At 36.0% G+C, this 13,577-nt stretch overlaps 1 protein-coding gene across 8 annotated transcripts in view; it reads left to right on the top strand.

Annotated features, from left to right (window-relative positions):
* The window catches only part of LEPR (leptin receptor), a 132,448-nt gene that overhangs the window by 73,252 nt on the left and 45,619 nt on the right, over positions 1 to 13,577 (top strand). For 7 of the 8 annotated variants that reach the window (XM_041770513.1, XM_041770511.1, XM_041770518.1 and 4 more), the window contains 2 exons: positions 1,554 to 1,883; positions 4,087 to 4,210. In XM_041770513.1, the coding sequence (XP_041626447.1) occupies positions 1,554 to 1,883; positions 4,087 to 4,210 (454 nt within the window). The remainder of the gene's footprint in view (positions 1 to 1,553; positions 1,884 to 4,086; positions 4,211 to 13,577) is intronic. The other variant, XM_041770519.1, reaches the window with a different exon arrangement.

The raw sequence follows: 13,577 nt of genomic DNA, 5'->3' as shown, positions 1-13,577 counted from the left end.
CTGGCAATCATATTGGGAGATAATGCAGCTGTCCGCCTCTGGGTCACCTAGTTCTAAGCATCTCCTTGGCTAATCCAATTTGAAAGTACTCTTAGGAACTTCTCTACAAGTCTTCCTTGTTCTGCATACTGTTCTTTCTTCTTGTAGGCATCTATATCTATGTCTGTGACATTTGTTGTTACATTTAAAATTTCAAATACTTTGAGGGTTTTAGGCTCATTTCAGTTCAGAGGACTGAATCTTCCATGTGCACCTAGAAAATGTGCATTTAATAATACCAACAAATATTCATAGTTTTGCAAAACCCAAGAAATAACCTATTTTTATTGAGATGTTATAATTTCAGAAGCATATGTTAGAAAGATGAAGTCCAAAGGAACACAATTGTAATGAAGAGTCACTTTTAGTGATATTATGATACCTAATTGTTATCAGTGTGGGCAAAATAATATTAGTTGTGTTAGTCACGTTTGATTTAATTTTTGCATCTGGTACATTTTTATGTTAGTTTATTTTTATGGAAAAGTTTAGAAATCAAACTTTAACAGTCATTACTTACATATTTAGATATTTTTACATATATTACTTTTATAATTTAAAACTTTTTTTGTGAGTTATTTTTAATTGCTATTTTCTTAAATTTACTCTAATTCTTCAAAATTCTCATTCCATGCAAATATATGCTAAATTCTCAGAATTCTCATTCTACATTGGTTTGTATATGAGGCAACAGCTGTTGAATAGTATGAGTAGCTTGTAAAAGAATTATTGAGAATTAATTATTATTTTATTATTATTTGAAAATTATTAATTATTTGAGAATTAATTATTATTTTATTATTATTATTATTTGAAAATTATTATTTTCAAACAATTATTAAAAACCAACTACCACTTTTGAGAATTTTTTGGGGTACAAGATTATATAATTATTCTTAATTTTTACATGTCTAAAAAGTGAGAATTGTCTGTAATAAGCAATAGAATTTTCCTGTCATTGTATATTGATTCTTGGAGAGTGCATTAAGCACATGTCTTATACAGTGTCATATATCTAAGGATCATGGGCAGATTCAAGAGATCATCCAACTGTATTGATGTTGAAGAAAAACCCTTTCTAAAAGTTCTCATCGTGCTAAAATATTGGTATTATCTCTTTAAGAAATATTAAAACAATACTTTAATATTTGTTTATAAAATTGCACATCTAGATATTTCTACTTTTACTGAAAGTTTATTAGAATAATCTTTTTTAGAAAAAGTAATTGCTATATTTTTATTTAAAATATAAACATAGAATGCTAGATTAATGAGGAAAATGAAGCATGAATTTTCAAAAAGAAGTGTTAAAGAGTAAGGTTTTTCTCCATAAATTAATGGATCCTTTCAAGTATAACACATTGTGTAATAGAAGCTCTGCATTATGCACAGATTGAGCACTTAGAAAGGTAAATAATTACTGTTGAGTACACATGGCTTAATCTTAGCTACTTCCTATTTACGCCTGAGCCAAAATGATTGTTTTTCTATGTATCTTTTTAATATCCCAACAGAATTCATTTATTTGACAACTGCATTTAACTTGGCATATCCAATTACTCCCTGGAGATTTAAGTTGTCTTGCATGCCACCAAATACAACCTATGACTTCCTTTTGCCTACTGGAATCTCAAGGAACACTTCCAATTTGAATGAACATTATGAGGCAGTTGTTGAAGCTAAATTAAATTCAAGTAGTACCTACATTTCTAATTTATCTTCCAAAACAACTTTCCACTGTTGCTTTTGGAGCAAGGAAGATAAAAACTGTTCTGTCCATGCAGACAACATGGAAGGGAAGGCATTTGTTTCAACAGTGAATTCTTTAGTTTTTCAACAAATAGGTAAGTATTTTAATGTTCCAAGCATTAGCTATTATTTAACTATTTTAAACAAAATGTTTTCATTTTCTGAATCCTGTATGAAATAGAAGTCATATGGATGGGATTCTTAACACATATCATGATTTTATGTTAGTAATAAAGTTATTATTTATCATGTGACAAAACCAATGAGCCCTGAATTATTTTACATCTTATAAAAATGCAATGAGGGAACTCTTTTACCCATAAATCCATTTCTTGTAATCTTCTGAATTTGCTTTAAAATAGAAAAAGCACACCTTATTTTGTTGGATAGATAAAATATTCAACACATGAATATTGGAGGTGCCTGGGTAGCTCTCGGTTAAGCATCTGCCTTCACCTTGGGTCATGATGCCAGGGTCCTGAGATTGAGCCGGGATCAGTAGGGTGTCTGCTTCTCTCTCTCTCCTTACCCCTCCCTCATCCCTGGCTAGTGTTCTCTCTCTCTCTGTCTCTCTCTCTCCCTTTCCCTCTCTCAATAAATAAAATCTTAAAAAATTCAACTGTTGAATTAATTAAATTTTAAAGTACTTATAAATAATATTTGTTCAAGCAAGAAATCTCTCTGTAGCCAATTATGTACTTTAAATCAAGGGGATTTTGCTGTTTAAGTATAATGCATACTGAATGTAGATGGTGCCATTAATAATTCTGTATCTGGAAATCAAAACCACGAAATCATTCCCAAGCCTTCTGGAAAAGCTAATGGAACAGTCAATTGATTCAATAATACAAAGAGACCTACAGTATGAAAATAAAGGCACACATAGATATAGCACTCCTATAAAGGGTTAATCAGAATTTCTCAATCTCAACATTATTAACATTTTGGCCCAGACAATTCTTGATTATGGGGGGTTGTTCTGTGCATTGTAGGATGTTTAGCAATATCTCTGGCTTCTACCTACTAGATGCCAGTAGCTCCTTACCCAAAACGTTATCTCCAAACATTACCAGGTGCTCCTGAGGGTCAAACTGCCCTTGGTTGAGCATTACTAATTAGATGGAAGAAATACTCCAATTTATTGAAATCAGCTTGGGGATAAGAATAAAGCATAAATACATAATTAGAGTTTTAAAACAAGTTAGTAGTAGTAACTCCTAGTGTCTCCAACTGAGTCTATGGCCATTAATCAATAAAATTCATTTAATTTTAAGTGAGTCTTTTTTTTTAATTTGTAGCGGAACTTAACTTAGCCTTCAGCAATTATTAAATATACCAAGAGTGAACTTAAGGCAGGGTCTTCGTGATGAGCTTTGAAATGATCAAAAATGTTAGTACTTTGTTCAGTTTTCAAGAGGAATGATTATGATGCTATAGATTTAAATTTTACACACAAAACTTACATAACTAGCCACTTCTTAATGATTTTAAGTTTTCGTAACTAAAAGTGACAGATTATGTGATAGTTACTGAAGATTTCAGCTGATTATTCTACCAAGCATGCTGTTTACTTCATAAGAGGGGGGCACTTGATGGAATGAGCATTGGGTGTTATGCTATATGTTGGCAAATTGAACTCCAATGAAAAATAATACAAAAAAAAAAAAACAAAACAAAAAAGACTCAACAGTTTTGTAAAATCCCTACCAGCTAGAAATCCTCAGGTTTGGGGAAATATGTTAGTGTTGTCTTAAGTTAGTCATTATTTGTAGTTGTTGCTATTCTTGCCTTTTAAATTACAAATCACCGGTAATTTATTATCAGGTGTGTTTTTCCATGCACAGTGAAGTAAACTTGCATCAGTTATATTTGGGGCCAATAATAATACAATAGCAAGAATTTAAGATATGAATCATATAGTTCACATCTGAATCACTGTGCCTTTATTGCTAAAGCAGATACATAAAAATCACTCCACATTTACTTGTACCTTGATATTGAATATGTTCTTTTCCGTTGGAAAGCAAGCATGTGACGTTTGAGGCCTTTGTCCTCCTTAAGTAGTTCAAGATTTTTAAAAAAGTGTGAGACTTCTTTTACTTTACCAAAAAGCAACTAGGGGCCTAAGGGCCTAGGTGACTTGGGCAGATACATACCACTGGTTAGAGCTGGCTCTTTTTCTCTTGAAATAGGCAGTGGAAGTTGTGTCTGAACACTGGTAAATTTAATTTAGTTCTCCTCTTTCACTGAGTTGTTCAGAATGTTTTTCAGATTTAATATAGTTTATTTTTAATTCAGGTGCAAACTGGAACATACAGTGCTGGATGAAAGAGGACTTGAAATTATTCATCTGTTATATGGAGTCATTATTTAAGAATCCTTTCAAGACCTATGACCTTAAGGTCCATCTTTTATATGTTTTGTAAGTACCAAATAAATTAATTTGGATATTTCTACAACGCCATTTTTTTTAAATGCAAGACCTTCCATATATAGAAGTGGATTATGAAAACTCTCCTATCCCTACATTTCATTTTGTATATATGTACATTTCTAGAAGGCAGTTTTATATAGTTTTTCATGCAATATTCATCTCTATTAGGTTTCCTCTTTGCTCCTCCTGTTGATTATTTTTATTGTTTTGTTGATTAAGGTAGCAAGACACCGCAGTTATGGATGGGCATATATTCTGAAAGAAATATGAACTCAACTCAGGGGTCTTAGGTATTTGAGTGGAGGAGAAAGCTTGTTATGCATTTCTTTTTCATGGAATTTTTTTCATGTTTGATGATTTTATTAGCTTAAAAATATAAGTGCTTGATATTTGCACTAGCTAGAGAGCCAAGATGGTAGTTTTCATAGCCATACACTCACAATTCCAGCTAATACATCATTCAAGTTTTCTAATAACTCCAGTGATAATACATATATTTCCATGTGAATTTTAGCTCTTTAAAATTTTTTCTAATTTCTTCTTTTATGTGATGCTTAAGGAGAAAGAGACTCATTTCCTTCAGTTCTGTAGTTATTGAGATCATACCATTAAGGAGTGATGTGCTAGAAACTGCCCATATAAACATGAGTCAAGATAGAAGGTAGAATGGTGGTTACCAGGGACTAGGGGTAGGAGTAATGGGGAGTTCTTGTTTAAATATGTATAGAGTTTTAGTCTGGGAAGGTGAGAAGTGTTCTTAAGTTAGATGGTGGTGATGATTACCCAACAACATGAAAGTACTACTGTCACTGAGCTGTACACTCAAAATGGTAAATTTTATGTTATGGGTATTTTAAATAAAATAATTAAATTAATTATATATCTAAATATATTTTATTTTTATTTATTTATTTTTTTTTAAATTTTTATTTATTTATGATAGTCACAGAGAGAGAGAGAGAGGCAGAGACACAGGCAGAGGGAGAAGCAGGCTCCATGCACCGGGAGCCCGACGTGGGATTCGATCCCGGGTCTCCAGGATCGCGCCCTGGGCCAAAGGCGGGCGCCAAACCGCTGCGCCACCCAGGGATCCCTCTAAATATATTTTAAATTAAAATAATATTTAAAGGAAGCAAATATATTAAAAAAGAATAGTTATGATCTCTGCCTTGAAGGCATCACAGGCTAGTTAGTGATGGGGGCAGATATGCACATAGCTTCAGTTTTAGTGGTTACTATTGTATGTTAGGTAGGTACATGAAGCCATGGGAGCACAAGGTTATTGGGAAGCCTTAGGTGAGGATGTCTGGTGCAGCTGAATTCTAGATGACTCTGGAAGCCCCTGCTAGCTCCTCCTTTGTACAGTTCTCATTATGGTCAGAGTCCTAAATGGAACTATTTGATTGGTGAGAATGTGCCCCTAGCTGCCAGTATTTGTGCTGTATGAAATATTAGATTTTCCAGACAAATTCTGGGCAGCAGGAAACCTAGATACATGTTCACAACAGAAATGACTGAGCAGTGTATCTCTAGAGGCTCACAAAGTAGCTGAGGTTGTAAAGTGGGAAAGATTAGAGTAGTAATTAGTAATGTATAGCCAAGGGTGGACATTTAAAGGATAGGAAAAGAATAAGCTTGTTTCTAGTCTATAGATAATGACCCAGCAGAGAGAGAAAGTCTGAAGATAGGTAGAAGAGGACTCTTTGAAGGTCTATGACAGAGTGAATATTTAAAAAAGCAAGTTCCAGGAAAAGAGCACAGTTGGAAGGTTGGTCTTAAAATGAAGGAGGCTCACTTTGACTTTGACTGATGAGGAAAGAAAGGAAATACTCTTTTGGGTGGAGATATATTTGAAGTTTGGAGCAGGACGTTTCCTGCTTTATTGAGAAAAATAGATTTTAGCTCAGAGAAAAGAATTCATTTGCAATGTAGCACATTCCTATGATGACCTAAATATTTTGGATGGTGATCAGAAACTTGCTGGGTGCCTATTCAAGAAAATTTCAAACGTTATCGGCAAGCTAGGGCAATGTGCTTGGTGTTAAAGCTCTGTGACTATGTATAAGGATTTAGATTTTATGATGTATAGATTACAGTTATGTCTTGAGGTCTGCATTTTCAGAAAAGATACGCGTGAACATATCAGAACAGTACAAAATTACATAGTAACTTAGCTAGAGCTGAGAATTTTCACTTCACTTCACTTGACTACACAAGTAGCCATTGGTCTGTTCATCTAAATGGTCAGACCCAGAAAAATGAGAAAATTATGATAAATTAACTAGATTTTTCAACTTTCTCATATGATGAATTTAGCAGATTCTTTTGACCTGCTTTTTGTTTTTATTGTTTCCTTTCTTTCTTTCTTTCTTTCTTTCTTTCTTTCTTTCTTTCTTTCTTTCTTTCTTTCTTCTTCTTTTTTTTTTTTTTTAGAAAAGGAGGGGCGTGGGGTAGGGACAGAGGGAGAGAGAGAATCTTAAGCAGGCTCCATGCCCAGTGGGGAGCCTGACTCAGGGCTGCATCCCACTACTCTGAGATCATGACTTGCACCAAAATCAAGAGTTAGGAACTTAGCTGACTGAGCCACCCAGGTACCCCAACCTGCTTTTATTTTGAACTCAGGTTTCTAAAAATATATCAGTACAGGAAAACTTATCATAATTGCATACAATTTGAGAAAGTTTGTGGGTTTTTTTTCCTTTTCCTTTTTAAGAATTTTTTACCACATTAATTGTTCTCTTCTTTGTATGATTTGGTTAAATTGTCCATTTTTACCAATTGTTACATACTGTTTCTGTCTTGAATTCTGTTGTGTACATCTTTGGGCACTGTATCTCCAAATACTTTAAATAAGACTCTTCAGATCAGGAAGAAGAGATGGTCAGTGTAATGAACAATTCCCTCCTTTCCATGAGAGGGAAAATGCATAAAGGTAGTTACTGTAAGAAGAGTTTTTAATCAAAATCCCCTTCTCTAGACATTAGAGAATTCTTGAGGCAATCTTTTAAATGCTTCCATGTGTAAATAAGTATTTTTTAAAGGAACTAACACCTAATGTTTATAAGGGATTTAATGCCCTATACATATGTCCCTTAAGGAAAGCATTGTTTGAGCTCAGATATTAATGTTTGTCAGAGAATCCAAAGGAGAGATACCATAGAAATGTGCTACTTTGGAACTGCTTTAGGGCATTTTATCTTTGACCTGGAAGAGAAATCCTTTTCTTCGTGAGATGTCTCCTGTGTGTACCAGCCCCTGAGCTGAGTGTGGGGAACCATGTTGAACCACTCAGACACAGCCCTTGTCCTCCTGGAGCTAACAGTAAAGACAAAGAATATAACAAAGTTTGAAAATGCTGTGATGTAATAAACACAGAGACTTGTGAAAGCATATACAGCGTATTAGAAGTATCTGCCTGGATTACAAGGGGACAGGGAATGAGCCAGGTTGAGTGAGGAGTATTTGCAAAGTCCCACAGTCATATCTGGACATTTGAGGATATAAAAAGTTAAGTATGCTTGGGTTATAAAGCTGGGGAATCGTGAGAAATCAAGGTGGATGAATGAACTAAGAGTCATCCAAGGAGTTTGCACTCTTGTAACTGCTAACATCTAGTTTACTTTGTCTCTTTACTATTACCCCCTCCGCATTCTTGGTGATTTCCATATCCATATGGATGATCTTCAATTTCTTGAAGGCTTTACTTTCCTTGTTCTTGTTTCTTCACTCTGCCTAGTTCACCCATTTTCATGGCCCTCCTCTAGACCTTGTCACTACTGGTAAGAATGCTGTCTGTAATTTCAGTTTCAGGGATCCCACTCTTTGACCATCTCCCCCTCTTCCTCACTTTAGGCTTATTCCCTCTATTACCTCACCCTCAGAAATAATTCTCCATGTTTCTCGGCTCTGTCTCCTCAGTTTCTTTTTCATGAAAGACAGAGGTATCTCTGCTGCAGCAGGGGGAGGGGGAGGAGCAGGAGTTCTCAGCATGCTTCCATCAGCACAATTTTGGAAGTCCAGTGGCTTTGATTCATTCTGTACCCGTTCAGTCTGAGCTAGCCACGTTCTCTCACAAGACAACACAGCCTCCTGTGAATCTCATGGGGGTTTACCCCTTTAGATAAAAGCCCACAGATCTTTTAGAGATAAGCCCTTCTTTGCCTTTTCTTTGATCTTTGCTTGGGAGCCATTTCCTAGAGGGCCATCTTTGCCATCTGGAGAGGCCGGGCATCTCACCACTCTCAAGGCGTGTTTTCTTTTGTTTGACAGTCCTTTGCTCAGTGGTCTATCTCTTCTTGTGGCAAGAAGAAAACAAGGGGCACCTTCACCACCTGCTTGGCAGTCTGCTGCAGCAGATCCACCAGTTCGGGAGATATACTTCCTGCTGCCCAGGGAACTGTAGATGTGTGGCTTAGCTTTCTGCCAATATGTAAGACTCTCTTTCCTCCAAGATCCAGTCTGTGTTCCTCACTTGCTTGTGTGCCCTCACTGGTAGTGTCCTCAAACTCCACATTTCCACTCACAGTCTATTCAAGGCAGTTGAGGCTTTCTTTATCATACTTCTCCAATTGTTCCAGCTTCTGTCGTCACCAGACTCTAAGGCCACTTCCACATTTGCAGGTGTATTTTTTTTTTAAGATTTTACTTACTTATTCATGAGAGACACAGAGAGACAGAGAGGCAGAGACACAGGCAGAGGGAGGAGCAGGCTCCATGCAGGGAGCTTGATGTGGGACTTGATCCTGGAACCCCGGGATCATGCTCTGAGCCAAAGGCAGACGCTCAAGCTCAACCGCTGAGCCACCCAGTTGTCTCTGCAGGTGTATTTCTATGGCAGCATCCCATTTCCAGGTACCAATACCTGTCTTGGTTCTTTGTGCTGTATAATAAGCTACCCCCATTTCCAGGTACCAATACCTGTCTTGGTTCTCTGTGCTATATAATAAGCTACCCCAAGTTCAGTGGCTTCTAACAACAATCATTCATCATCTCACAGGCCCTGTGGGTCAGGAATCTAGGAGCAGATTAGCTGGGGCCACTTGCCTTAAGGTCTTTCACAAAGTTCTTCCCAGGCTGGGACTGGAGGTCTCCTTCAGTTCCTTGTCTGTGGATTTCTCCATAGAATAGCTTACAACATGGCAGCTGGCTTCCCTGAGAGGGAGCTGAAGATGCTCCCCAATGACCTTGCTTTTGATTTGCAGCAGGAAATTAGGGGGAGGTTAGCTTCTCTTATAATTGCTTTTCTCACCAACATCTACGCCTGCTCACATCAGTGCCCATGCAGTTTCTTTCTCTTCTTTAATCATGGATGAGTTCTCTGGGTTCCAGTCTAAAGTGAATCCTTTTTCATGTGTTTTGAGTCCCATCCCCTGTAGCTTACTCAAGGACTTTGCTTTTGCAATGATCTCTCTTTCTTGTATCATCAAGTTTTCCTCTCAGCTGATAAACATGCTGCAGTAACTCCTATTTAAGACATAGATCACACATTCCATCAAGTAACCACCCCATTCCACTGCTTCCTTTAAAGAAAACCAAGTTTTGAACTGTTTGAATATATTAGATTTTCAGAAGCTAATATATAAAGTCAAAAGTGGTTTCTGGTTATGAGGGAATAATACAGTCTGGGATTACTCTTCTGACTCTTCTGTCATAAATAATCAGAGAACGTGATAAAATGTGGGAAACATCTGTTTCAAGCTACAGGAAAAAAGCAGAAGAGAACTGTGATACCTAAGGAAACAAAGTGAATCCTGAATTACTCAGATTTGCTGGACTAAAGGCAATATCCAGAACCTGGCACAGGGCTGGGAAACTCTAGTAGAACCCAATGTTAATGCTGGATCAAGGAGACAGAAATAGAAATTCAGAGAGCCTAAGGAGTCTTGAGTTTGTGAGGCAGAGGACTTGAAGCAGGGAGTATGCAGAATTAGTACTGGGGTCCCCTTCACTCTTTGACTGATTACTAATCTGTCCCATGATGTTGAGTAAGAAACACTGAGTTGAGTAAGAACCACTAGGAAGAGAATGATCACCAGGAACTGTAAGCTAAACAATTCTCAAAAGTTACATAGGACCAGGAATAATTAAAGTTTCCACCAAGCAGATTGGAGATATTTGTTGAATATCAAATGACAGTCAGTAGAAACTTCATTATAGCCACATTTTAAAAGTGAGGCCAAATTAGCCTTAGTAGCCTTAAGGCTACTGTATCTCCAAAAGAACTTCTAAGAAGCTTGAACGGTTCAAACTGGTGCCCCGGTAACTTACCCGACTGCCAGAACAATATCCAACATTCTTTAAAGTAAAACAATACAGTCCAACACTCAAAAATCTCATATTCATAATGTCTGACATCTAGTAAAAAATGGCGACACACATGAAAGAACAGGAAAATACAGCCCCTAGCCAGGAGGAAAAGAAACATCAATCCATAGAAATAGGTCCAGAAATGAGAGGGATAATAAAATTAGCAGGCAAGGGTGGCTATTACAATGTTCCACATGCTCAGGGATATAAAGGAAAACATGAATAAAATGAGAAGAGAAATTGGTAATATAGAAAATAACTGACTGTAATTTTAGAAAAGAAAAATACATTATTTGTAAAGTAAACAAAAGTACCCAGTGTAAACTAGGACATTTTAGGGCTAGTATCATTAGTGTGTAGAGGCCACAGTGCTGTCTCTGTGAGAAGTACATTTTCCATTCTCTTTCCTTCCTTTATTTTCTTCCTTCCTCTTGTCAGCCTCCTTCCCTCCTTCTCCTCCTTCCTTCTTTCCTGACCAGATGGACTTGTGGATTCTTTATTTTATGGGCTATAATCAGTTGATTTCATTTATTTATTTATTTATTCATTCATTCATTCATTCATTCATTCGTTCGTTCATGAGAGACACACACAGAGAGGCGGAGACATAGGCAGAGGGAGAAGCAAGCTCCCCATGGGGAGCTTGACGTGAGACTCGATCCCGGGGCTCCAGAATCACAACCTGAACCAAAGGCAGAAGCTCAACCAGTGAGCCACCCAGGTGTCCCGATTTCAGAAATTCTTAAGTTTGGTTTAAGTCAATGTCTCTCCTTATTTTAAAAATTTGATTACCATTTTAATCCTTATGCTTTAAATTATCAAAATTTAGAGTAGTTGTTTGATGTTTACTTCAAACTTCTTTTAGAAGATGAAAGTTGTTCTTAGGCTGACTTTGACAAGTAATGAGGCTTGTGTATTCCAGTTTTCACACAAATTTTGAAAAGTTTATGCTCTCATAAATATGAGAAATATCTAATATTTTCTTCAAGGAAAAAGTAATTTGAAATAATCCTTTAATTCTTTTAAGTTCTGATTTATAGAAATGTTAAGGTCCTTCAGATTATCGTTGTTTTTTAGTTGTGGCCACTAAGGAATTAATCCCCTACATAAAATAATAAAATGGCAACAGTAACAGTGTCTTGTGATAATAAGACACCTTGGGTATAATGAAATGAGCAATGAACATGGAAGCACAAGACATCAGACAAGTTTAAGGACTACATTGTCTCTGAGCCTCACTTTCTCACTTAGAAAGTAGGTGATATTAGTTCCCTCATAAGGTAGTTTGAAAAATTAAATTAGTGATTCTCAGGGTGTTTGTGTGAATTGTAAATATGCTATAAAATGAAATATGATGATATATTTAATATGGATTCTGTATTTTTTGCCCATCAAGTTCCCACCAGTAGGGAGTACAAAATGTTTCTGGCCAATAGCTGGGATTGAAAATTTTTTCTTTAAGGGTCAGATAGCAAATATTTTAGACTTTTCAGGCCAAACTCTCTTTCGTACAACCTTGTAGTCATAGTTAATATGTAAATGAATAAGCATAACTATGTTTATGGACACTGAAATTTGAATATTATATAATTATCATGTATCATGGGACATTCTTCCTTTTTTAAAAAACCATTGGTAATGTAAGAAACCATTCTTAGCTCACAGGCTGTACAAAAACAGGTATATTTGGCCTGTGGGCTGTAGTTTCCTTACCCCTATGAAGGATATTTGAATATTAGTTTTAGATTGATTCTTAGTGTTTCATAATGGGATTATCTGTTGGGGTGCCTTGGGAAATTTCTAAATGGATATGCTTTAAAACAAAAACCCAAATAATGAATTACTAAAATAAACATATAAATTACATATAATCATGATTATGAATATATACTATATATTTTCTTTGTATATGTTGAAATTATAAAGAAGTTAACAAGGAGATTGATTAAACAGAGCACACAACAGTGAAGTAATAGAGAAACGAGGTAGTTAATCTAATTGGTAATCAGCCCAATTCTACAATTATCCAGTCTATTTAGAAAAAATGAGGGGATCTTTGGGTGGCTCAGCGGTTTAGTGTCTGCCTTCAGCCCGGGGTGTGATCCTGGGGGCCAGGGATCAAGTCCCACATCGGGCTCCCTGCATGGAGCCTGCTTCTCCCTCTGGCTGTGTCTCTGCCTTTCTGTCTCTCTCTGTGTCTCTCATGAATAAATAAATAAAATCTTTAAAAAAAATGGAATTGGCAAGACCATCTATAGTAAGACAGTGCAATTCTAACCTTTCTTTTTTTAAAAAAATTAATTTATTTATTCATGAGAGAGAGAGAGAGAAAGAGAGAGAGAGGCAGAGACACAGGCAAGAGGGAGAAGCAGGCTCCATGCAGGGAGCCTGATGTGGGATTTAATCCTGGTACTCCAGAATCATGCCTTGGGCCGAAGGTAGACGCTCAACCACTGAGCCACCCAGATGTCTCTAACCTTTCTTTTTAAAAAAATAAAAATATCATTAAATTTTCTGTCCTTTAAAAAGTGTTAGTCAAGAATGATGTGCTTATTTTCTATTTAGTTCTATTTTTACTGTAAAATTTGGGAGTTCAAAGTATAACACCATACAAGCATATTTCTGACATAAAATACCACAATTTTTTCAATTTGTTCCATCATCTTTTGATAAAGCCTTTAATATTTGAAAAACACCTAAAAGGCTTAGTGTGATTTTTTAAAAAATAACATTTCATTGGCTTTGTTTAAATATTTAAATAAAATTGAAAGTGCTAAGTCATTCCAACTCTAATTCCAAATGGTATTTTATGGATCTATAGCACTTTAAAGTTTTCAAAAATACTTTTATGTAATTGTCTTTGATATTTATAACAGCCTTATAAAGATGATGCAGGAATTTTTCTCTGCTTTGTTGATTGGGGAAATCATGACTCACAAAAAAGAACTTACCTGTCTAATGGTCTTATGGCTCATAAATAAACAGAAGGACTTGATTTTAAGTGTTGGTGTTAATTTACTGTGCTTCCTACAATAATATTATTCCCTAT

The sequence above is a fragment of the Vulpes lagopus genome, chromosome 10 (assembly GCF_018345385.1).
Source record: "Vulpes lagopus strain Blue_001 chromosome 10, ASM1834538v1, whole genome shotgun sequence".
NCBI lineage: Eukaryota > Metazoa > Chordata > Mammalia > Carnivora > Canidae > Vulpes > Vulpes lagopus.
This window is presented reverse-complemented; position numbering and strand designations above follow the sequence as displayed.